Source organism: Enhydra lutris, unplaced genomic scaffold, assembly GCF_002288905.1.
Source record: "Enhydra lutris kenyoni isolate GAN:26980312 unplaced genomic scaffold, ASM228890v2 scaffoldscaffold4, whole genome shotgun sequence".
NCBI lineage: Eukaryota > Metazoa > Chordata > Mammalia > Carnivora > Mustelidae > Enhydra > Enhydra lutris.
Window position 1 is genome coordinate 47,732,602 of NW_019154088.1, and position 27,145 is coordinate 47,759,746.

The 27,145-nt window shown below is 36.6% G+C and overlaps 1 protein-coding gene across 1 annotated transcript in view; it reads left to right on the forward strand.

Moving 5' to 3' along the window:
* The window catches only part of LOC111160792 (atlastin GTPase 1), a 78,803-nt gene extending 52,113 nt beyond the window's left edge, over positions 1-26,690 (forward strand). The window contains exons 8-15 of the mRNA XM_022524144.1: positions 10,619-10,711; positions 11,772-11,910; positions 18,379-18,506; positions 19,592-19,648; positions 20,487-20,558; positions 22,054-22,485; positions 23,939-23,953; positions 25,854-26,690. Of these exons, the coding sequence (XP_022379852.1) occupies positions 10,619-10,711; positions 11,772-11,910; positions 18,379-18,506; positions 19,592-19,648; positions 20,487-20,558; positions 22,054-22,485; positions 23,939-23,953; positions 25,854-25,964 (1,047 nt within the window). The 3' untranslated portion in view covers positions 25,965-26,690. The remainder of the gene's footprint in view (positions 1-10,618; positions 10,712-11,771; positions 11,911-18,378; positions 18,507-19,591; positions 19,649-20,486; positions 20,559-22,053; positions 22,486-23,938; positions 23,954-25,853) is intronic.
* Positions 26,691-27,145: the final 455 nt, after the last annotated feature.

A 27,145-nucleotide genomic window follows, 5' to 3' on the forward strand; every position in this document is an offset into this window, starting at 1 on the left:
GTGAGAGAGAGCATGAGGGAGGAGAAGGTCAGAGGGAGAAGCAGACTCCCCATGGAGCTGGGAGCCCGATGTGGGACTCGATCCCGGGACCCTGGGACCATCACCCGAGCCGAAGGCAGTCGTCCAACCAACTGAGCCACCCAGGCGTCCCTAAAATAACTTTTAAAACAAAGTTCAATTAATTCATCAAGCTATTTTTAGAGGTCACCACTTCCAACCTTTTCCTCTGTCTCAGAAGAGAGCAGCTTGATTTATTTGGATGAAAGTGTGGAGAAATTTTAAACATTGCCTGAGACACTAAGATGGGAGGTAATGAAATTTAAAAAATAATAATTTGTACTCAAAAGTAAATTTAACAAGTTTAAAATAGAAGAATTCTTACCTCTGAAACAGTGAAATTGTAAATAATGAACAAGATCTACCACAGGCAAAAAAAAGTAAGGGCAATTAGCAAATGAAGTGAACAGCTAATTAACAGATTAATTTGATTCTTCAATCAAAGCCAATTTATATCAAGCAAACAAAATAACTGTTGTATTTTAAAATTGTTTTTATGGAGGGCACGGATTGCATGGAGCACTGGGTGTTATATGCAAACAATGAATCATGGGACGCTACGTCAAAAACCAGTGACGTACTATATGGTGACTAACATGACACAATAAAAATAAATATAATAATAAAATTGTTTCTAAGAAGAGAACTAAAAGAGAAGTGAATTCAGTTTTAAAGCAATATTGAAGTGTAAAGTTTAGCTAGTGGTGTGCTGATAAATGTTTACAACTGGCTGGCAAGGAGGGAGGAGGGTTCTGATTCAAAGCATTTACTGATTTCTGAGGTACAAATACCTTTACCATGACTGATTTCAAGCTGCCCACATGATGTCAACCGACTGGTGAAATTCCTCCGACTTCAACAACTGCTCCTTGTGAGCCCATAAGAACCAGCTCTCCGGTATTTAGCACATGCAGGAAGTAGAACCCATCATTGCAAGACCTAACACTTGAGGACTGAATTGGCCAGTGGGCACACCCTGGCAGAGGGCATCTATGGGAGGGGAGCTTCTGGGAGTAGAGAAATGGGATGCCATTTCTATGTACATTTGTATGTACAAGGGCTTAGTGACTTAAGGTTTACCTGTAATAGGAAGATAAGAAGGATTAAACCCTAAAAAACATTCCTGCACACAAACTTTAATTCTCTTCTCTTAGAAGCTTTATTTTGTCCTCAGCACATATTTTAGGTCTACTTACGTTTATTCTCTGCTCTTTCACCTCCTTAGTGATAAGTACTTCACCTTCTGGTTTAGTTAATTCATCCCAGTTTTCTCCCATAGCATTTTTATGAACCATTTTCATATGCTTAAAGGCCCTCCAACACCCTAGGTCTTAGAAATAGATTTGACTCACCACACCCACACCCACACCCACAAATGATAAGTATGTGAGGTGACGGATATGTTAACTAACCCTATTGTGGTAATCATTTCACAATATATATCTATGTCACATTATCATGTTATAGACCTTAAACATACACAGTGTTGTATATCAATTATATTTCAGTAAAGCTGGAGGGGAAACAGATTTGAATTCTCTTTGTGAGATAAAATGAAACTCACCTTTTCATATTTCTTTTGGTGGAGATGTAATTATTAGTGAGCAGCTTAGTCCATGCCAGCGTTATGGTTAAACTGAAGATTGGTAGAAAATAACAGTAGAGGAGGCATATAATAATGTATTGTTGTATTAGGACAAACCTCCTGTTTCTCACAATTTCTCATTCAGATTGGGCCTACATATGGAAAATTGGGAATGATTTTACTATGGTTTAGTTAATTATACTTAAGCACCCTTTATTCTTATGATTTAAAAATGTTCATCTATAAAATAGTTCTTTCATAGTGATTTCAGCCACTTTAAAGCAAAATAATCTTGGTCAAATATCTATGATGACTGTAACTGCCTAGCCCTACCATGAAATATGTGATTTCACTGAGAAAAATGAAAGGCTGTTGTTTGCCTGGTCTGGCTGTAAATTAAAGGAGAAGATACGATGGTAGGGCTGAGAAAAAGGACAGCTGTCTGAGAAAGCTACCTTATCCTATGTTCTGCCGAGAGAGTAATTTAGCTGATCTGAAAGCTAAATGAATAAGAATAAATATTCATCTGGCATGTAGAAGCAGGTCAGTGGTATACAGCAGGATTTTCCCAATGTCCATATTTAGGTACCTGAAACGTCTAGAAGGCCTGTATAACAAGAACAATTTATTGAGCATTTATTTGTGCCAGGCAATGTGCTAAATATTTTTCTTATGTTATTCAAATGACACTCACTGTAGGTATTATAAAAATAAATAATGTTGATCCTTCTTTACTCTTTCTCTTTTTTAACTGATAAGGAAACACTGAGGCACAGAGTAGTTGAGGAACTTGTCCCTAGTCACAGAGCTGCTCTTCAACCTATGTTGATAGATAGGCCACAGGTTCAACACCCCGGCACTCCACCACCCTTCAGTGCTTCTCTTCCTCCCCCTAATCCTAGGCTTCCTCTTCCTCTTCCTCAGCTGTGTCTTGTAGTCTTAGATTTGAATGTGCACATCTCATCTCACTAAATTATAAATACCTTAAGAACAGGAATTTTGTAGTTTACTTTTTTTAGTCGAGTACACCAAAGTTCATACAGCAGATGTTCAATTACTGTTTACTAATGATGCTGTCATATACCTATTTGGAATTGTATATAGTTCGCATATAGGTAAATCCACTGGACTTGAATCGAAAGACCTGGATTCAAGGTCTGGTAGAGCTATTACATATTCATTCTAGTATTACCCCTTTACATTTTTAAGATAAAATCCATAAACAGTATTAGGTCACAAATTGTTGTGAGAGGGTCCAAAATATTTGTACTGGGCATGACCCCTTCTTGAACTGCAGAAACACAATCATGAAATTCTCTTTCAGTGGGTAAGGGTAGAGAGTTTCTGAATTGAAAGTATGAGTTGTTAGGGGCACCTGAGGTGGTTCATTTGGTTAAGCATCTGACTCTTGATCTCAGCTCAGGTCTTGATCTTAGGGTCATGAGTTCAAGCCCTGCATTGGGCTCCCCACTGGGTGTGGAGCCTACTTAATTAAAAAAAAATGTGGGGTGGTAATACAAAACTAACATTTCATTAGTTAAGACTAACAGAAAAATGTTAGATGTTTTCAGGTAGCAATAGTGATTGTATATGGTACCTTCAGATTTAAATGTGATCCTAGTACACAGTCTGAAGATGCTTCAAGTAGTTAAACAAGGCTGCAACTGCTCTGAGGCAAGAGGATAAGCCTTGGCTACTGGCTCAGGGGATTGGCCATAAAAGGCAATGAGTCACTGATGTGTGCATGTTGTAATTTAATACCTGCTTTGGCCTCATTTTTTTATATATGTAAAAAAGAAAGATTTATGTAATTTGGAAGGTACTAATCTAGACTCTCATAGATTCTTCTCCAACTTTTCTGCTTATGTCCTTTGTGATTTTTGTTCAAATGGATTCTTCAGTCTCTCTCTCTCTTTTTAAAGATTTTATTTATTTGTCAGAGAAGAACACACAAGCAGGGGAATGGCAGGCAGAAGGAGAAGCAGACTCCCCACTGAGCAAGGAGCCCGATGTAGGACTCAATTTTAGTACCCTGGGATCATGACCCTAGCTGAAGGCAGTCTCTTTTTGAGTCATACGCACTGTAGGTATTTTTAGCCATAAAGGACATTGGTTTTTCAAGTGGATTTTTTCTTGCTGTATTTATAGGTGATCCTATGGATAGGGTCCTGATTCTTAGAGAATAGAGGATATTTTGTTCTTCTTTTTATCTGGAGGGCCATAAATTTGTTTTGATTTCTACTTTTTTAACTATTCAAGGCCCTCTGAAAAGTCAGCTACATATTGGAGATTTTTAAATTGACGATTTCTCATTCAAGCTTTTTTTTTTTCTGATTCCTGTATTTTATGCTTGAGCCCATTAGAAAAGAGAAGACAAGTTTTTACTTTAGCTATTTAGATACCCAGAAGATTGTTTGAAAATTTCCTGAAGTCTATTTGTAATGTTTCCTATGATTGATCTTTATTTTGTTTACAATTTTGAATCTTTGACCAATTATTCTCTAAGAGAAAGTCTTCTGAAATGGCCTTATGTAGTGATTTGTCTATTTTTCTTGCCCTCTAAAGGCTATTAAATGTTTTAATTTATCATGGTTTTTGTTGTTATTATTATTATTATTTTGAAGAGCTGGGTTGTTTGAATGTTCTCTTGGTTTTATCATCTCTTGGTTTTATCTCTTGATTTTAGTCATTTTTTTTTTCCTATCTGAGGGACTAACAATTAAGTAAACTAGTTGAAAAGGACTAATAATAGTTCAGGTCAGTAAATAGTTAACAAATCCTGAATTATGCAACAAATTTCTGTCTTCTTGGGTTAGAGAAATTTCTTGAAACTCAACTCTAGATCAGAGTTTAAATTCAGCTTCTATAGTGCCTTCTGGTCTAGCAGTTTGATGTTGTTTGGGAGAACGTGGCCAGTCCCTTTCTGCAAAAAGTCCTGCGGAAATCATTCAGGAGGTCAGGGGAAGGAGCAGGAGGGATTGAAGGGGTAAAGTGAAGAGAAAACTGAAAGAGATACAAGGAGGTAAGAGAGTCAAATTGGATTCAACTTTTGTTTTGAGGTCTCAGTTTACTAATTAAAGAGGCTAACTAATGAGTGTTTGATATTTTATTTTTATCTCTTAATTTTTATAGAGCTCCCCTTAACTGTATTAGTTATTTATTTTGACATGTACAAAGATCACCATAATGACCACTGTTACTCTGAATTTTTTTGAAAAGGTCATTTATTCTTCTAAGTGCAATATTTAGGATGATAGTGCCATACAAATAGAAACCAAGCATTTTTCTGGGAGGAGGGTCCAGCTTTGATATATACAGGCCTGCAAAAAGTTGGTCAAAAGTGTGTGCTCTGATAAGCAACTTGGTTCCTTAGGCCAGCAGAGGTCAGGACAGTGCTGTATAATCAATAATCTGATAGTCATTGATCCTGTGTTCTGGACTAAGCACAGTGACTCACAGATTGACAAGACTGAACGTCCCCTTAAAAGCTTTGTAGGCTCCCAAGGCTAAGTTTGACTAATGAGTTTTGTGTAAATTTGCTGCCAATTTAACAGACCTCCAATCATTAGTCTTTGGGACATCTTGATTGGTCTGGAGATTTACTAAGTTTATGTGTCTATCTGTTCTTTCTGGACCACTTCCTCATACATTCAGTGACATGAGACAATTCAAGACAAAGGAAAAATACACGAGACAAGACTTTATATGAATTATCAAGCAAATGAAAGCAAAGCAAGGAGCAAAAGCATAAAGAGATAATAGCAAAAGTATTTACTGAACGGTATACCTCCAAACCCAAAGTTCTAATAACTTTATACAAAAATTGGGTCTAATTACTTATCAAATGAGTACTCTTTCAAAACTAAAGGTTGAATTGCCCTATACAAAGACTTAGAACCAATGACCTTATATGAAGACCTATTGGGTCTTTATAACAAAAACCCTAGGATAAATGAATCAGTGACAAGAGGTCAATGAAACAAATCAGAACTTAAATCAGATGATTGTTGAGACATTCACCTGGAAGTAAATTTGAAGGACAAATGGAATTTTGGAACAAGGGACAAGAAGAACTCACCTGTTAGTCTGAGGGTCAAAGGGACTGCTGCCAAATGAGGGGCATCCAGAACTGTCAAAGGATGAGACCGCCACTCAAAATCTAATACAAAAACCAAAGCTGAATTTATTGCTTTATTAAGTATGAGAGATATGTTGGTGAGTCTTAGCCTTGCTGAGCAGAGCAACCTAACAATTATATGTAGGGTTTAGGAATTTGTTTTGAAGTTACATGGTTTACAGAGGCAAGAACAGGTTGATGTCAGTTTTAAAACTTTTGTTGCTGCAGAATACAACAACAGTGTTTGTTTTTTGTTGGCTACGGAGGGGAGAAATGGATTGACATCAGCCTTAGTGAATCTTCTGGAGTGAGTCTTTCACTACTTAGCTGACTTTAAAGTATGAGGCTGTCACACATGGGTAGACATTCAATGGGCTATTGATTGAAGTGAGTTGTACTTAGATGGGTTTAAAACAAGTTCTAAACAGTGTGTAGTTGTTTTCTGAAACTGAAATTAGAACTGAAATTGATTAAGTGGTTAAAAACCAGTTCAGTCATTTACTTGCTACAAGGCTGTAGAACAGTTTGTCTATTACTGAGAGTTTGGGAGTTTTTTTCACATATTTGTAATGGATGTGCTCATACATTTAGCATTATGTTGCTAATAACATTACTTCATATAAGTTTTTATTCTGGCACAATTAACACATGTATTTGTATATTCTGTGTATTTGTAATATTAATAGCCGTTAATATGTTATATTAATATGCCGTAATTTGAGTAGCCATTTTCCTGTTGTTGAGCATTTGGATTTTTTCTCAGTTTCTCACTCTCACTCATATTAGTGCTATAACACTCCTTTTGAATAACTTCCTGAAGGATATAGCCCCCAAAGGGAAGTTAACAAAGGTTATAATTTTCTGATGATTAAAAAAATATATGTGATCACTGGTGGGATATGGACAGCATGGGTCCCATCATTTGCCCCATTTGCAGACTGGGATTAATTCATTAAAGAAGTATTTGTGACTTGAAATATTTTCATCTGAGCAAATTAGGGTAATTTATATTTTTGATTTTTATCTCTACCTGTATGTATGAACAAATCAAGATTCAGCATTGTGGAAAAACTGATGACTTTGACATATGGACTGAGATTCATAGAATTCCATGCATTTTAAATATAAAGTAGACAGATTATCTTGGGAGGGGATGGGGACAGTAGGTGTGCCATAGCTGGCTTATACCAGTTCATGAGAACTAATTAGTAAATGTTTGGGAATTATATAAGCCAACTATTAAATTGCTAGTAGCTTGAAGTCAGCGATGGTGGGCATATTTATACCACAGAAATGGTCAAATGCTACAAAATCAAGGCATTTTGTTCTTCTGGGAGAGCCAGTTTACCAGCACATCTCTGGATGGGAGCGTTAGGCAAGGAACTTGGGAATTTGATACTGTAGATAGATGGATAGATAGAATATAGATTAATGATTTTAGAAAATAAGACTTGATATTTGATCCTATGCTACATATGGTCCTTATTATATCAACTTAGGAAGATGCCCAGTGAAAGAGACCAACCAAAATCCCCAAGAAAAATGCAAAATACAGCCAAATCCACATACTTGGTTTCATTTATCTTGGTTCGTGAACCTCTATTTTGCAAAAATTGCTTCTTAGCTAAGCTCTGTTTTCAAAATAACATATTTTAGGTAGAAATGTTCTGAATACAAATTATTATGTTTCATTTTGACATAAATGGGCCTCTGTTAAAGACAGTGGACTTTTTAATATAGTGGATAGAGGCATTTTATTTTTTTAAGACTTTATTTTTAAGTAATGTCTATACCCGAAGTAGGGCTCAAACTCACAGCCCCCCAAGATTAGGAGTCACATGCTGTTCCGACTAGCCAGCCAGGTGCCCTAGTGGTATTTTGAAACTCTCCTCTCCACAAGAATCACTCCTTTCCCCACAAAAATGCACAAATACCCCCCCCCCCACACACACACACAGTAAACAAAAGTAAAATAAGGTAAAAAAAATTTAAAAATCCATGATGCAAACCAATAAGTGCCGCCTGGCTTCGGGAGAGAAGCTGTGAGCCAAGGTTTTATTTTCAGCAAAACTGACTTTCAAATAGAAAGTCACAACTGCTACAATAGGTCACAAACTTATCAACACGTAAGAATGCAAAGAATATTGTTTTTATGAGCCCTTAATGAGAAAGCTACTGATGAATGAACTTCAGATAAGCAAAGATGTTATAATTTCACCAAAGGAGAGATAATCAGAAACTGTGTGCCTCCTGATAGAAGAGCACTCTGCCAAAAAATTATGACCTGAGATCAAGGCTCTGTACCCAGCTGCCAATTTACAGGAAATCCAGAGGACAGAGAGCATGTTGAACTGCTTGTGAATATGCAGTCAGCAAGGTCCAGGTTATGGGAATTTTTACAGGTCAAAGTCCTAGGTTCTTTAGTAGATAAACTGTAAGGGGAAAGAAGAAATGGAGGAAGAACCCAGAGATTAAAAGAGAATTAAGAGAGAAAAAAAAAGAGAATTAAGAGACATATCAGCAAAAGGGCCTGGGTGGTTCCATCAGTTGGGTGTCTGACTTTGACTCGGGTCAAGATTTCAGGGTCCTGGGTTTGAGCCCCACATTGGGCTCCCCACTCAGTGCTCAGTCTGCTTCTCTCCCCCCTTGTGCTCTCACTCTCAAATAAACAAACAAAATCTTTTAAAAAAAATCAACACATTTTAATAAGCAAGAATAACATATTCAGTTAGAAACTCAGAAGGTATAAAACTTTTAGAAAGATCATTTAAAGATAGCTAGTTTCATAAAAACTACTGATTTTTTCCCTCCAAGTCCTACTTTTTTCCAGAAACTGAAATTTGCAGTATGTCTTGAGCATATCAAAGCATGCTTTTAGGGGACGCCAGGGTGGCGCAGTCCGTTAAGTGCTCAACTCTTGGTTTCAGCTCAGGTGGTGATCTCACGGTCCTGAGATCAAGCCCCACGTCCGGCTCCGTGCTCATCACAGAGCCCGTTTGGGAATCTCTCTCCTCTTCCTCTGCCCCGCCCACTCGTGCTCTCTCTCTCTCTCTCTCTCTTTCACTCTCTCTAAAGCAAATAAATGTTTAAAAAATAAAAAGCATGCTTTTATCAGAGCTCAGGTTGTAAACTACAGTGCATGTGTGATGTTCCTGTTGAGCCGTGCCGCAGGGGTTTTGAGGTCGCCCAGGCTTAAATGCTAGCTGTGCCATCTCTCTGCCTTTGGCCAAGTCACTTAATGTCAGGTGGTGGGGCTTTTTAGATTATCTCTTCTGAAAAGAATCATAAATTATAACCTATCTCTTGGCTGTTGCAGGAATGCGTGAAATATCATGTGTGTAATTCCTGGCATTGTGGTTGGCATATAATAAGCTGTTCAAGGAAAGCGGCTGTTACTTTGGTTTCAAGAGGTCGGGGGTGAGGCCCAAGAATTCTATACTTTTAAAAGCCTCCCAAATGATTCTGATGATTATTCTAATTTTAGAAACACAGTCCTTGATAAATTCCAGTCTGGATGTGAACAAATATTCAGCTTCAAGGATGTTTATCAGTGCATTTCTTAGAATAATAGAAAAACTGAAAAACGTCTAGTAATGGCAAAATAAACTATGGTCTATCCATTAGCTAAAATACGTGACCATTAAAATAAAACTCAGAGCCAACACAGCACTAACTCTGTGCAGGCACCTTCCAGAGAGGCCTTACGCATGTCTCGGTAGTCCTGTGAGGTGGGTTCTATTAGCATCATACTTAATGGGTGAGGAAACTAAAAGTGTACATGGCATTACAAATAAGTTGTGAAACAGAAACATTTCTGAACTATTGATAATAATTGTTTATGATAAAGAATGTGGCCTTGTTAGAGGACAGACTGAAATAACTTTCTAAGAGATTATTTCAAAATCATCATACAATGAAGTGATCAAATCATTTGCAGCCAAAAACAGTAGGAAAAAAAATTATTACAAAGGTATGTTAGTTGTTTGTTTTTTTTCTGGATTTGTGTTTGTGTGTTTGCGTATTTGTCAGCTTTTTAAAAAATTTGTAATTTGTTATTTCTCTCATTCTAAATAAATATTCCCTTTGAAGCCCAATTGTGTATTCATTTTCCTGTTGAGCCCTTCCCCCAACAGATTGTACAAGCTTTGGGCCCCACTAAACCTGGATTCCTACCCATCCATACCATGTATGTATACTGAGAGCCCCTGAGGAAGAGAACGGGACAATCGTAATAGAGGAAAATACTTAAAGGGATGATAAAACTCTCCTCAAATAAAACTTGAGTCTTCATAAAAAGCTGTCCCCAAATTGCCAAGATGAATGCATGCCACCAAGAGATGAGAGACAGAGGTGCCCTCAAACTGGCTGAATGGCTGTGTGTGTGACTACAGTCAGTTTTGGGGCAGCTTTCTGTTTTTACTTAGTGGGAACAGGAAGGTTGATTCCTAGGGAATAGATTGCTCAGAAACTTTCAAAGGTTTTATGTTTGCTTTCACAATTCCACAGTGTGGTGTAGAACACTATCCAAATGATAATAATAGCGTTTAATTGGTTTCAGTATAAAGCTCAGGGAGGCCATTAAAAGTCCCCTCATCTGGGATGCCTGGGTGGCTCAGTTGGTTAAGCAGCTGCCTTTGGCTCAGGTCATGATCCCAGCGTCCTGGGATCGAGTCCCACATCGGGCTCCTTGCTCATCAGGGAGCCTGCTTCTCCCTCTGCCTCTGCCTGCCATTCTGTCTGCCTGTGCTTGCTCTCTCTCCCTCTCTCTCTCTCTCTCTGACAAATAAATAAATAAAATCTTAAAAAAAAAAAAAAAAAAAAAGTCCCCTCATCAATCCTTTCTTCTTCTTGTTTCTTAGAGTCTGATATTTCTTGTTCGGGACTGGAGTTTTCCATACGAATTTTCATATGGAGCTGAAGGTGGCTCCAAATTCTTGGAAAAACGCCTCAAGGTTTGTTAGATATTAAGGTGCATGAAATTTCACCAGTAGTAATCTAGAATTACTTTTGTTGAATGATTTGCAGAATGGATACTTATTAGATACAATCTTATTTGACCCGTCTAGTGTCTCTACAAAGATTGATATTTAATACATACTTTCAGAGTTATAGCTTTAAATATTATCAATAATTATGATACAGGTAATTCTTGTGTAGATAATCTACAAAACACTGACTTATTCCAAGATAAATCTTTTAATTAGAATAATTAAATCCATTCAAGGCTGACAGTACAAATATCTGGATTCATGTTAAAAGTCAATTTAACAGAAAATATCTCATTTTGAAATTCCCAAACTCAGTCTTAGAATATTTTGCTAATAGTTCACAGAAAGTGAAATTAGAGGATTCTCCATTTTCAATGTCAGGATAGTTCAATATTGAATGAATTGTTTACATTGGACAGATACCACAACAAGTAACTATTAAGAAAAAATTTTAATCAAGATTAAATAAGGTTTCATGATAGTCAGGATCTCTTATCTTGTCTCTTTAGATTTATAATTATTTTTAGAGTAGTTGTACTATTAACTGTCAAATACATTTGAAAAAACAGGGACAGTTTAGCTTATAAATACCCAACTATTCAGATGCCTTTCTAGAATCTAAAGGTATACCTACCAGGTGACAAGAGGCTGTCTTGAGTATCTCCTGAAAAGAAGGTAGGAATATCTTATGATCTATTCATGTTTCTTATGAGTACTTCAAATTAAAATTGGAATTTTTAAGAACTAGCTAGATTAAAACCCCACTAATTTGTACTAAAAAGTGGGAAGGCCCATCTGAGTTAGCATAAGGGTAAACATCTGTTAATTCTAATAATAATGCCATAGGTATGCTATACTTAGATATGGCCGTTTACCCAAGACTTTATTTTTTCTTTAGTATCAACCCTGTTATGTCATTTTTATCACTGTGGGACCAGACAACTGTAGCAAATAGATGTCACAGAATTCTCTTGGAGTTCAATTATGATGAAAGTAGTTTAAACTTTAGAATGATTCACTGCAGGTCTCAGGGAACCAGCATGAAGAACTACAGAATGTTCGAAAACACATCCATTCCTGTTTCACCAAAATTTCCTGTTTTCTGCTACCTCATCCTGGCTTAAAAGTAGCTACCAATCCAAACTTTGATGGAAAACTGAAAGGTTTGTCTTTTAATGAATATGTTTACATTACTTATCCTGCTTATAAAATTGTCATTTTATCTCCTGGGCTTACAGCTGCTCATTTGGATTATCCACTTATGTGAGGCTGATGACTGAAAATTGTCGAGAGAACTGGGAATCCTGGGCTGGTGCTAGAACACCTCCTTGGTGAACTATGGGATCTATGGGTTCTGAATACATACATGGAGAAAACGGGCAAGATCCTGTGTTCACTTGGGAGGCAGTGACTCTCCCCTCTTCACAGAGGTTCCTGCTCACTTCTGTGCATTGAGAAATGCTCCTTCATGTCTTCCTCTTAAGTTTTCCTTATTTACATTAGAGGAGAAAAGTAGATGTCTATATTATCTGATGCTTTAAGTTATATAATTATTGTTATAAGTTATATAATTAGAGATCAAAAGAAACATTGCATAGTTCTGAACTCAAGCTCTTTAAAAATGCTACTGGAGAATTTAATTATAAATTATTAAAAGCCTCACTAAAAATGAAATCCTCTTCTGAATGAGGACCAGTTTCTGAAAAACCCAAAAGCCCTAGAATGTTCTTGAGACAGTGTATGATAATAGTAGTTGCTTGCCTAACAGAGGCATTACTAACATTTTAAGATTCCAAAGCAACTCAACTTTTTAGAAAAAGGGGTGGGATGGGATGGGGTGGACGTAGGGGTCTGAGGAAATAGAAGTATTTCTAATAAATAATCACGGGGTCTTTAGATATTTGCTTTGTGATTAATACAAAGTAGTACAGAAGACGTTTCTGACATGTATACTTATAAGCCTGGCATTGAATATACATGGCACTGAGCTTAGACATTTATTTACTGTGGCCTTTCTGCCCTGTGCCAGGGTTGGTGAGAGAGTGACGCAGCAAGCTTTTCAGCACAACTCTTCTCAAAGGGCTTTAAAATTCCTCTTAAGAAAGGACAATGTAATATGTGTCCACCTTTATGGAACTGGCAGGTTTGAAAAGCAAACCTATTCCCCACCACCACCACCCCCCTGCCCTGTGTCCATGGCATTTATACTCAAGATACCTTCCATTTAACTATGACAGTATCATAAATAGGATCCCACGTTTCTCAGTCATTAGCATTATTTCTGTACATGTTTTAAATTATATAACAGAACGGATAGCAGTAAGTACACATTAATGCAAGAACTGCAGGGTTCTGTCATTTCACTATCACTTATGAAATTCAGCCCTCCAAAGAGCACAAACTTCTTGAAACTGTATCGTTACCTAATGCCTTCATTTGAATAAATGGTGTAAAGAGAGGGCTCCCACAAGGCCCCTCTTTCTTCTCTGGAGTTGGGGAGTCATAAACAGGCAGGGGAGGGGCAGTCCTTCAACAAGAGCCCTTTATTGGGACAGAAGAGTACTCTGGCTTGTTCCATTCTTGTGGTATTCAGCGACAGTTCTTAAATTAACTGATACATGGTGGAGGGAAAGAGCTGAGAGAGAGAGTTTAAGACAAATCACAGAGATATAGAACTTCATCTTTTAATAGATTTGTTTCCCATCAAATTTTACTCACATGTCTACACATATATTAACCCACACAGTTGCTTTATAGGCATCCCAAAATTATGAGTTTACCAAAGTGGCTAGCCTGAGAGAAAAAGAAATGAAAAGCAGCTTAGGTGCCCATCAAAGATGCATTTTGATGAGGCTTTATAGGACTCCTGCTGAATCTATGTGTGCCAAAGTGTTCTTCTCAGCCTCAGTTTCTCCTTGGGCAGTTCTGAGAGTCAGCTATCCATGTTGTTTTTCCAGCCCACTCTGAAACTTGTAAGTTGATGTGGTCTCTGTCCAGGATGTCTTGTCCACTGGCTATGCTGTTTTTCAGAGGGTTGGCATCTGAATAACTTTCTTCCTCTAGGGAAGAAATGTCTCTGAATAAACAATTGTGCAAAAATTTTTCTTTGGTAATTCTCACATATTCTTTCATAAACTTATAGGAATAACTTTCTAGCTCACTACCGATATTTGTAATTGTTATAATTACTATATTGTTCATGGTCCTTCACATCATTGAAATTATCATGCCATTTCCCATATTATATGAAACGTATAGTACAATGATTCCAATTAACTGCTATTAATTTAACAACATCCCACATGGGAAATCACGAGGATCAGGTTTGTTCATACTCCATTCAACCAGCTCTAAGTGCCCACTGAATACCTCTCTTAGCTTAGTAAATCTTCTAATTAACAAGGAGTTACCTTCCTTTTTGAGGTTGCTCTGTGTTTAGTCCCCCATGTAGAATGACCAGTGACCACACCATTAATTGTGGCGATACATCCTTAGCAGCTTCAGTTAGACTTCAGGAAGCAGAGCCAAACACCACTGCAAGGTAATTATTTTTAAAAAGGTGTTTCTAATGAAGGTAATCCCGAGAAAGCATCTTCCCTGGGTGATTACACGTACAGTTAAAGTACGTTATCACGTCCCCAGTGATTGTGACAGATAACCACTTTGGTGCAGCCCCTGGATCCCAGCAAAGTTGGACTCTTGTGGCAAAAATGATTGAAGAAATGATGGAAACAGAACATCACACCGAATAATCATCTGACCACACATATTTATTTGCATTCTTGCAGAGGCCCAGATCTAGTTAGTGTGCCTCCATAAACTGAAACAGTCTGTAGGTGTTCTGGGTCATGGTTTACGGTGTTGACTAATACTGTTAGCAAGAGCTCACCACCTGTGTATGTTTGGAATCTCTGGTTTGTGCTTTCGGAATCCAAAATTGGAATAGTCTCAGTGAGAATCAAGACCATGGCTCATGCCATCTTCAGGACACATTTTTAATCCAAATATGTGATTATATGCTCATTACTTTAATGATCATTACCACATTTGCTGCTGCATTAGACACCCAGGTGTATCTTACTCCATTCCAATTTTATAAGGGAATGGGGGGTGGAATTGAAATACATGTAATACATGGAAGTGATTTTGAGGTTTTTTAAAATTTTTTTTTATTTAAATTTTTTATTTCTTTTCAGCGTAACAGTATTCATTGTTTTTGCACCACACCCAGTGCTCCATGCAATACGTGCCCTCCCTAATACCCACCACCTGGTTCCCCCAACCTCCCACCCCCCGCCCCTTCAAAACCCTCAGATTGTTTTTCAGACTCCCTAGTCTCTCATGGTTCACCTCCCCTTCCAATTTCCCTCAACTCCCTTCTCCTCTCCATCTCCCCTTGTCCTCCATGTTATTTGTTATGCTCCACAAATAAGTGAAACCATATGATAATTGACTCTCTCTGCTTGACTTATTTCACTCAGAATAATCTCTTCCAGTCCCATCCATGTTGCTACAAAAGTTGGGTATTCATCCTTTCTGATGGAGGCATAATATTCCATAGTGTATATGGACCACATCTTCCTTATCCATTCGTCCGTTGAAGGGCATCTTGGTTCTTTCCAGTTTGGTGACTGTGGCCATTGCAGCTATGAACATTGGGGTACAGATGGCCCTTCTTTTCACTACATCTGTATCTTTGGGGTAAATACCCAGTAGTGCAATTGCAGGGTCATAGGGAAGCTCTATTTTTAATTTCTCGAGGAATCTCCACACTGTTCTCCAAAGTAGCTGCACCAACTTGCATTCCCACCAACAGTGTAAGAGGGTTCCCTTTTCTCCACATCCTCTCCAACACATGTTTCCTGTCTTGCTAATTTTGGCCATTCTATCTGGTGTAAGGTTGTATCTCAATGTGGTTTTAATTTGAATCTCCCTGATGGCTAGTGATGAACATTTTTTCATGTGTCTGATAGCCATTTGTATGTCTTCATTGGAGAAGCGTCTGTTCATATCTTCTGCCCTTTTTTTTTTTTTTAATATAATTGTCTGTTTTGTGTGTATTGAGTTTGAGGAGTTCTTTATAGATCCTGGATATCAACCTTTTGTCTGTACTGCCATTTGCAAATATCTTCTCCCATTCCGTGGGTTGCCTCTTTGTTTTGTTGACTGTTTCCTTTGCTGTGCAGAAGCTTTTGATCTTGATGAAGTCCCAAAAGTTCATTTTCGCTTTTATTTCCTTTGCCTTTGGAGACATATCTTGAAAGAAGTTGCTGTGGCTGATATCGAAGAGGTTACTGCCTATGTTCTCCTCTAGGATTCTGATGGATTCCTGTCTCACGCTGAGGTCTTTTATCCATTTTGAGTTTATCTTTTTGTACAATGTAAGAGAATGGTCGAGTTTCATTCTTCTATATATAGCTGTCCAGTTTTCCCAGCACCATTTATTGAAGAGACTGTCTTTTTTCCACTGTATATTTTTTCCTGTTTTGTCGAAGATTATTTGACCATAGAGTTGAGGGTCCATATCTGGGCTCTCTACTCTGTTTCACTGGTCTATGTGTCTGTTTTTATGCCAGTACCATGCTCTCTTGGTGATCACATGCCCACGCTAACCACTCTTGTTCAACATAGTATTAGAAGTCCTAGCAACAGCAATCAGACAGCAAAGAGAAATAAAAGGTATCCAAATTGGCAATGAAGAAGTCAAACTCTCTCTCTTCGCAGATGACATGATTCTTTATATGGAAAACCCAAAAGACTCCACCCCCAAACTACTAGAAGTCATACAGCAATTCAGTAACGTGGCAGGATACAAAGTCAATGTACAGAAATCAGTGGCTTTCTTATACACTAACAATGAAAATACAGAAAGGGAAATTAGAGAATCGATTCCATTTACTATAGCACCAAGAACCATAAGATACCTGGGAATAAACCTAACTAAAGAGGTAAAGGATCTGTACTCGAGGAACTACAGAACACTCATGAAAGAAATTGAAGAAGACACAAAAAGATGGAAGATCATTCCATGCTCTTGGATTGGAAGAATAAACATTGTTAAAATGTCTCTACTGCCTAGAGCAATCTATACTTTTCATGCCATTCCGATCAAAATTCCACTGGTATTTTTCAAAGAGCTGGAGCAAATAATCCTAAAATTTGTATGGAATCAGAAAGACCCCGAATCGCTAAGGAAATGTTGAAAAACAAAAACAAAACTGGGGGCATCACGTTACTTGAGGTTGTTTTATAATGAGAAAGGTTTTTGTTTTATACAGAAATTCAGGTAGAATGGATATGTTCTAGATATGTAGTAATAGTCTACAAAAAACCCATAAAGTCATATTGCAAAAAAGAAACCTACTGGTAGCAGTGTACACAGATGTGCAGCAAGCAGCAAAACACAACAGACCGTGGTAACATCATACAAACACCGGTACTATTAGCGAATGTTGCTAACCACAATAATAAATCTGAATAAATCTAAATATAGTACAAAGCAAAATCATCAGAAAAATTGGTACAATGCAAACAGCAAAATACATTTGAGTAAACTATACAAGTACTCATAAAAGATGGGCACTAAAATTTCAAAGGTGTACAAAACGTTAAGTAAAATAAGTCTGAAGGGTTTCCAACATTATGCTCATACATCTCATAAAAGCAGCAAGGAAAGAAGAGAAACATGAATTCTTATGTAAACTGGTATTTCAGTGTATAGTCAGGTTGTAATAGCAAGCAAGGAAGATGCAAACACAATCACATGGTTTGAATCTATATCCTTAAAACGCCAGAAATCACCAATTCCAAAGCCTGAAAACTCAGTGACTCTGCTGAAACTGAGATTTTTAAACATTACAGGCCATTACTACTTTTAGGACATACCTTGCTTTTTATGTAGGTGTATTTTTCTGCATCTTTTGAAATAATGATTTCAGAAATTATCACTGTGTTCAAAAGACTCCTCTGAAGATGCATTTTCTGTTACTTTACTACATATGTAAGGCGAAGCTTAAACCTAATGCTATACCATGGGAATGTGTAATCAATTGTCCTGAACATGATAGGGAAACAACTCAGACATCCTCTGATTTGTCTCCATGGCCTACTCTTGCCATGTTAATTTCTACTGGTGAGTTTCACCACCAGAGGTGGCATCACCATCACTATCCTTCTGAATTTGAGTTCTAGTTACACCTTACTCAGTTCTATACACTTTTCATAAGGTGGGTACACTAAAAACAGCAATTTTGGCATACATTTTCTGGAGGGAATAAGTAAGTATCTGGCCTTTTCCCCGTTTATAAAACCACCAACAAACTTACGTACAGAATACTGGTTATGTGAATAGGGTTTAAGATATTTAACATTTAACATCAAGAAAGCTATTTTATGGGTGGAGGATAAGTAAATATGTAATTGAACTGAAGACTAGTAGTAGTAGTTTAGGCAAGGAGGATCACTGACCCAAGAACAGTGGGTTGCAGGAGTTGTTTATTTAGATGACGGGAAAGTGAGTGAAGGCTTTATCACTGGGGAAGAAATGGAGGAAATCAAAGGATGTTTTATTGTATGGCATGGAGTACTGGATTGGATTTTTAAAATAATGATGAATGTGCTTTTACTTGTAGAAATAGATGATGAATTCATCAAAAACTTGAAAATACTCATTCCTTGGCTACTTAGTCCTGAGAGCCTAGATATTAAAGAGATCAATGGGAACAAAATCACCTGCCGAGGTCTGGTGGAGTACTTCAAGGTATCACTCTCGTTTCTAGAGCATTGTTTTAGAATGCAGTTCCTACTTGAAACAAACAAATTATAGACTCTGTAATATGGGGGCAAAGTTATGAGGAATCTATAAGAATAAAAAAATCATTAGATTCCCAAGAGCAGCTTAGTTTCTGAAATTAAAATTTTAAAGAAAACTTTACCTTGAGAGAAATATATTTTGGAGTATGAATATATCTAGGCATTGGTAAAGTCTATTTTTTGTTGTTGGGGGAGAAGGTGTTGCTCAAGATCCATAACATATAGTAGTCTTCAGTTATGAGCTATAAAGAATTTTACTTTCATTCTGAAGATGTTCTCCAAGGGGCTATACTTTGCCTTCCTATTGGAGAAAATTCTTCCACAATTTCTCTCTCTACACTAAGGACTGATTTGAAGTGGAATTATTTTAAATTTTCATTTACTTGTTTACTTTAGGTAGCACTGAATACTACTATTTTTTTTTAAACCAGCCACATATAGTGGGGGAATTTCAGCTACCAAACTAATTTGTGGATTGATGCCCCAAGGACCAAAATACCAATTTTTAAAATTCACATTTTTTGTCATTTAAAATACTGTTACATACCTCCTATGTGATTATTTATCTTCTTCATTCTTCACAATAAATGACATGTTATTTATCTACTAAAGTTTGAATTCTTACTGTGCTGTGCCTAACATTACGGAGGAGCTTAGAATTTAGTGGAAGATTAAGGACCCTTACAGAAATCTCTTCCATAAATCTTATGACATCAGCAGGTACAAATGGCTGTGAGTGACTGCAAAAGAAAGGTTACTCCTAGCAGAGGGATGTGAGAAAGTTTTAGAGGAGGTGGCAGTGAATTAAGCCTTTAAGAAAGGTAGGGTTGGCAAGAATTGTTGTGTGGAAAGGGCACTTCAGGAAAAAGGAACAACTAAGAAAGGGGGGGATTTAAAAGGAGAAAGATAATAGTTCCCCGAACTGTCAAGACCTTAGACTTTAGAAAACAATTAAACAGAATTGGAGAAAAATTGAATGGAATTCCTTGAACATGAGTCTCTTTCCCCCCCCCCCCCTTTTTTTTTTTAAAGGCCTATATAAAGATCTATCAAGGTGAAGAATTGCCACATCCCAAATCCATGTTACAGGTACTTACTAATCAGGAGGCATGACATTTTAAAACATACTTGTCACTAAAGCTAAGCTTTCTTTAGCTTTATGCTCTGCTAGACTAGAGATATGCTCCAATCTGGCCATCAAAAATTAGCAAATAAAAATATTGGAATATTTATTGGGAGATTATTTTTCTGTACTGTTTGTGTGTTCAGCTAAACACTTTTGTATATACATAGAGGAGCTTCACTCGTGCTGACATACAGACACTTTTTATCACAGCTTTCATTCTCTTTGTACAAAACTGGTTTAGAAAACAGACTCACACTGTGGCTTAGGTTCACACATGTACCGAGTAGAAAAGCAGGTCCAGGTTTTAAAACAAGTGGTCTCTACAAATAAACATTTAAGAAAGGAGAAACTAGCTTTTTCCTTACTTATTAAAAAATTTCTTTAAGTTCTTAATAGTTCATTTTTGTTATCAGTGATACATTGTACTATCAGTATCAGTCCTTAAACTTAAGACATGTTTGTCTATATATTAGTACACACAAAATGTACTGTGTATTATTTCCCATGTGTTTGGGTTTATAGATACCCCCCTTGGTGAGAGGCTTAAAAATATTTAAGAGGAAAAAAATCTTCCAAATGAAAATTCATTTTTATAACTATGGACTACCGTTTTATGTATTTTGAAATTTTAATTTTATAAATTTTTAAAAATGTAGTGGAAATACTTCAGTACTTCAAATTATTTCATGACCTTGTGTTCTTGTACATTTCTTGCACATGATACTCAGAAATGAGAATTGCCTGTGAAGGTTTAATAAATATGAATTCCATTTTACATTATACTTTGTACTTTGTTCAAAGGCCACAGCAGAAGCTAACAATTTAGCCGCCGTGGCAACTGCCAAGGATACATACAACAAAAAGATGGAAGAGGTAAGAATTAATATTTTAAATTATGTTTTAAGTAAAATCAGTATTTTTTCCATGAGCTCATTCTTTTTTTCTTCCAAGTTACGCTGCAAATGCAAAGAAGTGGCTTTGACTTACTCTTTCTCAGCTTATGAATATTGCATTTCTATTTATTGTATACCTAAAGTATTTTTTAGGAAAGGAACACTATGAGATGCACAATTTAAAACATATTTTAAGTGTGTTCCCGCTATATTACCTTTTTTTTTTTTTGGCCACATCTTCCCACTATTTATAAGCTCTAGTGACTAAAATAACATGTGCTACCCTCTCGCTACACCTCCCTTCATGCAACAGTTTCAGTATTTCTATCTTAACTCTGAAAACCCATTAGGTTGCCTGGGTGGCACAGTTGGTTAAGCATCCAACTCTTGGTTTTGACTCAGGTCAAGATCTCAGGGTTGTGAGATGGAGCCCCAAGTTGGGCTCCATGCTGGGCATGGAGCCTGCTTAAGATTCTCTCTCCTCCTCCTCCCTCTGGCCCTCTCCCCACATCCCCCATCTCCCCAACCCCCGCCGAACACACTCTCTCTTAAAAAAAACAAAACAAAACAAAACAAAACCAAAACACCCATTAGGGAAAAAAAGAAATTAGACTTCAAGGGCTAATATTTCTACATACTGCTTTTCCTCTTTTTAACATTCTGAATTAGGATGCATCTAATAATTATTGTACATATCTACTAATATGATAGGGTTTTCTCCTGAAAATGTTATATATTATAAATTACATCCAAAACTGGTGGAGTCTTAAGAGTCAAGGGTAATACAGTTTATGGAATGGTGTTCCCAACATAAGGGTAACTAGAATCAGAGTACGCTTTATATAAGTTAAATCTCAAATAACCAAAGTGAAAGGTATGGGTAACTGACATTTCCCTTGTAACTTTGGAAAAAACTGAAAACGTAGTCCAAGAACATTGAATATGCTTCCATTTAGTCTCTTGAAGAATATATTGTGAAAGGGCTCCATTCAAACACAGGGAACTGCCAATGAACATGTTTTTCCTAATTTTATTTTTTTGGAGTTTTATAGCATTGCTATTAAGTTAAACCTCTTTGGCCAAAAATACTTTAGTATATTTACAATAAATTTCCCAGAGGATCTTGTATGTAAGTAATTTGATTTGGGGTTCATTCTGTGAATGCACTCAGTTTGCAGTTCACTTTGAATCATGCCTTTTCATCTTGAGGAACTTGGATTAAGTCTTGGATATTCTTTCCCAGGTCAAAAAGAAAATAAAAATTAAGCATGGCTTTATGTAAGTTATCTATAAAATATTGGTTCCACTTACGGTCATGCCTGATATGGACTGTGCAAAGATGTGGGCTGACAAAACATATATGTAAACTCCTTCTGATTATTGTGTTCTAACAAATTCAGCTAGCCAAGTGGAAGATAGTGGTAAGTTGCTAATTTTACTCTGCATGGCATAAACGGCACTTCTCTCTGATACAGATCTGTGGTGGTGACAAACCATTTCTGGCACCTAATGACCTACAGGCCAAACATTTGGAGCTTAAGGAAGAATCTGTGAAGCTATTCCGAGGAGTGAAGAAGATGGGTGGGGAGGAATTTAGCCGGCGTTACCTTCAACAGTTGGAGAGTGAAATAGATGAACTTTACATCCAGTATATCAAGCACAATGATAGCAAAAATATCTTCCATGCAGCTCGTACCCCAGCCACACTGTTTGTTGTCATCTTTATCACGTACGTGATTGCTGGTGTGACTGGATTCATTGGTTTGGACATAATAGCTAGCCTATGCAATATGATAATGGGACTGACTCTGATCACCTTGTGCACCTGGGCGTACATCCGCTACTCCGGAGAATACCGAGAGCTGGGAGCTGTAATAGACCAGGTGGCTGCAGCCTTGTGGGACCAGGTAAGAATACTTTTATCCTCTTCAACTGATTGCAGCACACTATGTACTAAACACAATGTTAGGTGTTAGAACTGAACAAGTGAACCTGACTTGGGCCCCAGTCTTCAAGAGCTTTCGAAGCTGTCAAGATGGCCAGATACAAACGACTAACTATGATACGATATGCGAAGTCCTACATAACCGATTTCTAGTTAACATTTCAGTATTTTCAAATATATGTGGATTAGGCAACTTTGCTTTCTACTTTTATTTATCCTAAAAGTTAAAGCTGTTAAAGAGAAGTGTGAGAAAGCACAGCTGAGTTTTTACTGAGTGGACTGCGACTTGTTTATGTGTTAAATTACTTTGTACTTACAACCAATCATTTGATTCATGCTGATTTTGGAAGGGAATGTATGTGAACCACTAGCATTAAGTGGTTGTATCACTAGCTCTTTTAGTATAAACTCCTAAAAAGCAAGATCTGATTATTTCAGATTGTCTCTATTTGAAGTAGGCGTTTGTACCGGCCACAGCACGAGTCCAGGTCAACCTCTGGATCAGCTGCTCATGGGCTAGTTGTCCTTTGTGTTTCAGTTAACCACAGCCTACAGTCAGGGTCACTGTGGTCCATTGTTCAAATAATTGATGGATAGGGAAGACAATTATAAACACACCTAGAACGATAATGAACTGTCATTCTGGAAGTGTCTTCAGTTACATCATGAAAATTTAGGGGCATTTAGTGAAGCTAAAATTGAGATTCTTCATAAACTTTTGGAGGTAAGACTTTTGAACTTATGTTCTGCAGGTAGCAAGTAATAGCTACAATTCTCCAAGCATTTATACCTACATATACTCTTTAGAATGGAATTTTAACTAATGAATTTACTATATGCCTTTGAAGAATCTGGTTAAGATAAACTAATGGTAGCACTGTGGGTAAAGCATGAATTAAAAACTGGATCCTCTGGGGCGCCTAGGTGGCTCAGCAGGTTAAAGCCTCTGCCTTAGCCTCAGGTCATGATCCCAGGGTCCTGGGATTGAGCCCTGCATCAGGCTCTGCTCAGCAGGGAGCCTGCTTCCTCCTCTCTCTCTGCCTGCCTCTCTGCTGACTTGTGATCTTTGTCTGTCAAATAAATAAATAAATAAAATCTTAAAAAAAAAAACAAAAAACTGGATCCTCTGAGCCACTGTCTCAAATAGCTCCTCAACCTTAGAAGATTAAAGAAGGGCTATTTGAGGTAAATCCCAAAGCCTTCCTAGAATATGATGCTGAACCCTCTGAGTAATATAGAATTGGGTTCTTCGAAAGATTCAGATACAATATGTAATCTGAACTGAAAAAATGTGTAGGAGTATTTGTTCTTAAATGCTCAGAAATACTGTAAACAAAGTTGAATTATCATAATGCTATTAATGAAGCAGGATATATACTTTTCTTTTTTCCCTTTTAAACTGCCTTTGGCCACAGGGAAGTACAAATGAGGTAAGTTAATTTTTTTTAATTGAGAGCTATAAACTTTATTATTTTATAAACCAACTAGCCATTAATGGATTAGAAAGTCTTTGGTGATGTAATGAGCACTGGGTGTTATATACAACTGATGAATCACTGACCTCTACCTCTGAAACTAGTAATACACTATGTTAATTAATTGAACTTAAATTAAAAAAAAAACAAAACTTTGGGCACAACTACTCCTTTGTTCTTCTAAGATTCACAATTTTAGCTGTAAATTTTTAATATGGTTTTTAAATATTTTATTTATTCCCAACATCTTATGTGATATGATCTGCATATGAAACATACAAGTTGATTGTCAAGAATATCCTGTTTTATAAAAGTTTTATTTCTTGAATGTGTAGAAAATTCCAAAATTCTTAAGCTCCAACATTGTGCATTTTGCTCTACTGCATAGTGAGATAAAAATAGCATTATGAATCTTGAGAAAACCTAATTTGTAGAGAGTCTCAAAGTGGAGCTACAAAACCTTTATAGACGTTTTTAACTCAGGCTTTTGAGTGACAATTACCTTTACCACGTTAAGCAGGTTCCAGGCCAGTATAAAGTGTGACTTTCTGAGCATTCCTCAGAACAACCTGTAAATTGGTGTTCATTTCTCCTACTGGACATGGGCAAAACGAGGAAAGAATCCTTTGTTACATAAGAAAACTGACCTCTGTGGAGTTACTCTGGTCATCTTCAGGAAGCAAAACTGATCTCGAAAAGCTACTGAGATAGCACATCCTTCTTTCCTCAGTTTCTGCTGTTACATACAACCGGAGTATGTCCTCTAATCCATACCAGTGATACATTTAATACAAGTCAATAGAGAAATATTTTATGTAAAATTCAGTAAAACAAATTCATTAAAGAAGTAAAAACAATCTAAGTTGAATGTTAGAGGAGTATGATAGAGCTAGGGCAATACCATGTTACACCAATGTGTATTCACAGAACTGATGATGGTATGTATTATTCAGACTTAAGAAAACAGCTATCAAGACTTCAAAAAGATAAAAATCAATGGAATTTCCTGGGCATTGGTTACTATTTAAAGGATATCAACCTTTTAAAAATATTCAGACTCTTTACAGACTCCAGAATTACCTCAGAAAAACTGGTTTTAACTGAGTGTTCAATATATGAAAGCCAGAAGAGACAATGAATCTTAGACATTCACTGAGGGGGAAAAGGACCAAAATATTTATGGACACTTATGTAAAGTAATATATAAAAATTCCTATGACTCAAACACTGTCAACACAAAGAACAATTACAGCTTTATGAGAAAAGGCTTTCTGAGATAATACTTCTGAAAAACGTTTTGTAAGATATGAATCAAGTAATGGAAACAAGGGAAGAGAATGTTTAAATGAATGATCCCAGTGTGGCAAGAGGAGGGGCAACGTATGTACTAACTGGCATATTTCCTGATCGTATCAGGAAATAATGGGGGGAAAAAGGGTCCCATTCTGAAAACTTGTAAGGAAGCCCAGATAGCAAGTGGTCTAGCTGTGTCTAATAAGGCAGCTATTGGCAGTCAGAAGTTAAATTCCTCCCAAACTGGTAATATTCAAGATATGAGTTCTCACACATCCCTAGGGCACAGTGTTTGGGAAGCCCTGCTCCAAAAGGTGTGCAAAGTCAAAGGAAATGTAGTCTGAGAATAAACTATTTGCCACAAAGATCAATCCATACACACACTGGAGAAGCGAAAATAGTTTTGAGTTCTAAGATTCTTAGCTATTAATTTATATCTTAAATAGGCTAATGATATAAAAATTCCACATTTAGCATGCTAATTATATAGTGCCATAAACTGTTTACATTCAAAGGAAAAATTTTACATTCGTGTTTATAATCTTGATTCTTGTATCTCTAGGCTTTATACAAGCTTTACAGTGCAGCAGCAACCCACAGACATCTGTATCATCAAGCTTTTCCTGCGCCGAAGTCAGAATCTACTGAGCAATCAGAAAAGAAGAAAATGTAATCCAAATTTTTAGAGTACAGGTGCATGACCAATTGTCAGTTAAATATTCAGTTTTATGTCTCCATGCAAACATTCAAAGTGCTTCTATCAGGACAGAGTAAAATACCAAGCTCCTCTGAAAACTTCAAAATGGTTTAGTTCTTTTACTTCGGTGTTTAATAAGCAGATGTATGTATGCATGGTTGTATCATTTTTGTTAACATGTATGGTTTCTTAATTTTGTCTTCAAATATGCTGTTATAATTTAAAGTGTTTGTCTATGATGACAGTACATGTGTTCTGCTTGAATTTACTAAATTCTTCTACTGGGTTATATAATTAAACCATGTAGTAATATTACTCCATGTTTGGATATGCTCATTTAATTTCTACAGGAGAATTTTAAAATTATTTCACATAGTCATCCATTTAAGCATAGCGTAATGACTCAACAGGCTTGATTCAATCTCTATCATCTTATATATACCACAAGCTTTTATTTTTAAAGACATTTGGGAGCTTTTCAGTTGCTTTATCAAAAACTAAATACTGCTTCTTTTATATTATGATTTAATATAGAATATAAACTTCTTGATCAAAAATGCACAAAAAAAATCACTTTGTATATGTACTTGAGTTTCACTGCATTGTATATTTTTTCATTTGGTACACAAAGAAATGTATTCTTCATAGGTTTATTCTTTTAACATGTGAACTATTATTAAAGTTTACTCTGGTTCCTAATATTAAAAACAAATGCTTACTGAATTTGGAAGTGTTTGGGAGGTACTGATATAGAATGATAAAGGTGTATCTCTCTTTTTAAAATTAAAAATGCATTTTCTTCAGTGTTGACACCATTACAAATCTGAGTTTCTACTTCAAGAAACTTAGCATATGCTAATCCCTTTTTTGGTACCTTTCAGTTCTTTTAAACCAGCCATTCTATAATCTGGGAGCTCTAAAATAGTAATTTCTAACTTCCTTAGGAATGGCTTAGCCAGGTTTAAATTAAACAGTAATACAAAGGTAATGAGTAATAGGAAAGAATGATTAAGATAGAAGAGTATGTGAGAGTTCATAAGACATATAAGCTTACATCCTAGAAAGTTTGATTACATGCTCTGAGAAATAACTTTTCCAACTGATAAAATTCTACCAGCTTATTTTCATTTTTCAATATCCTTTCATTATACACTGCA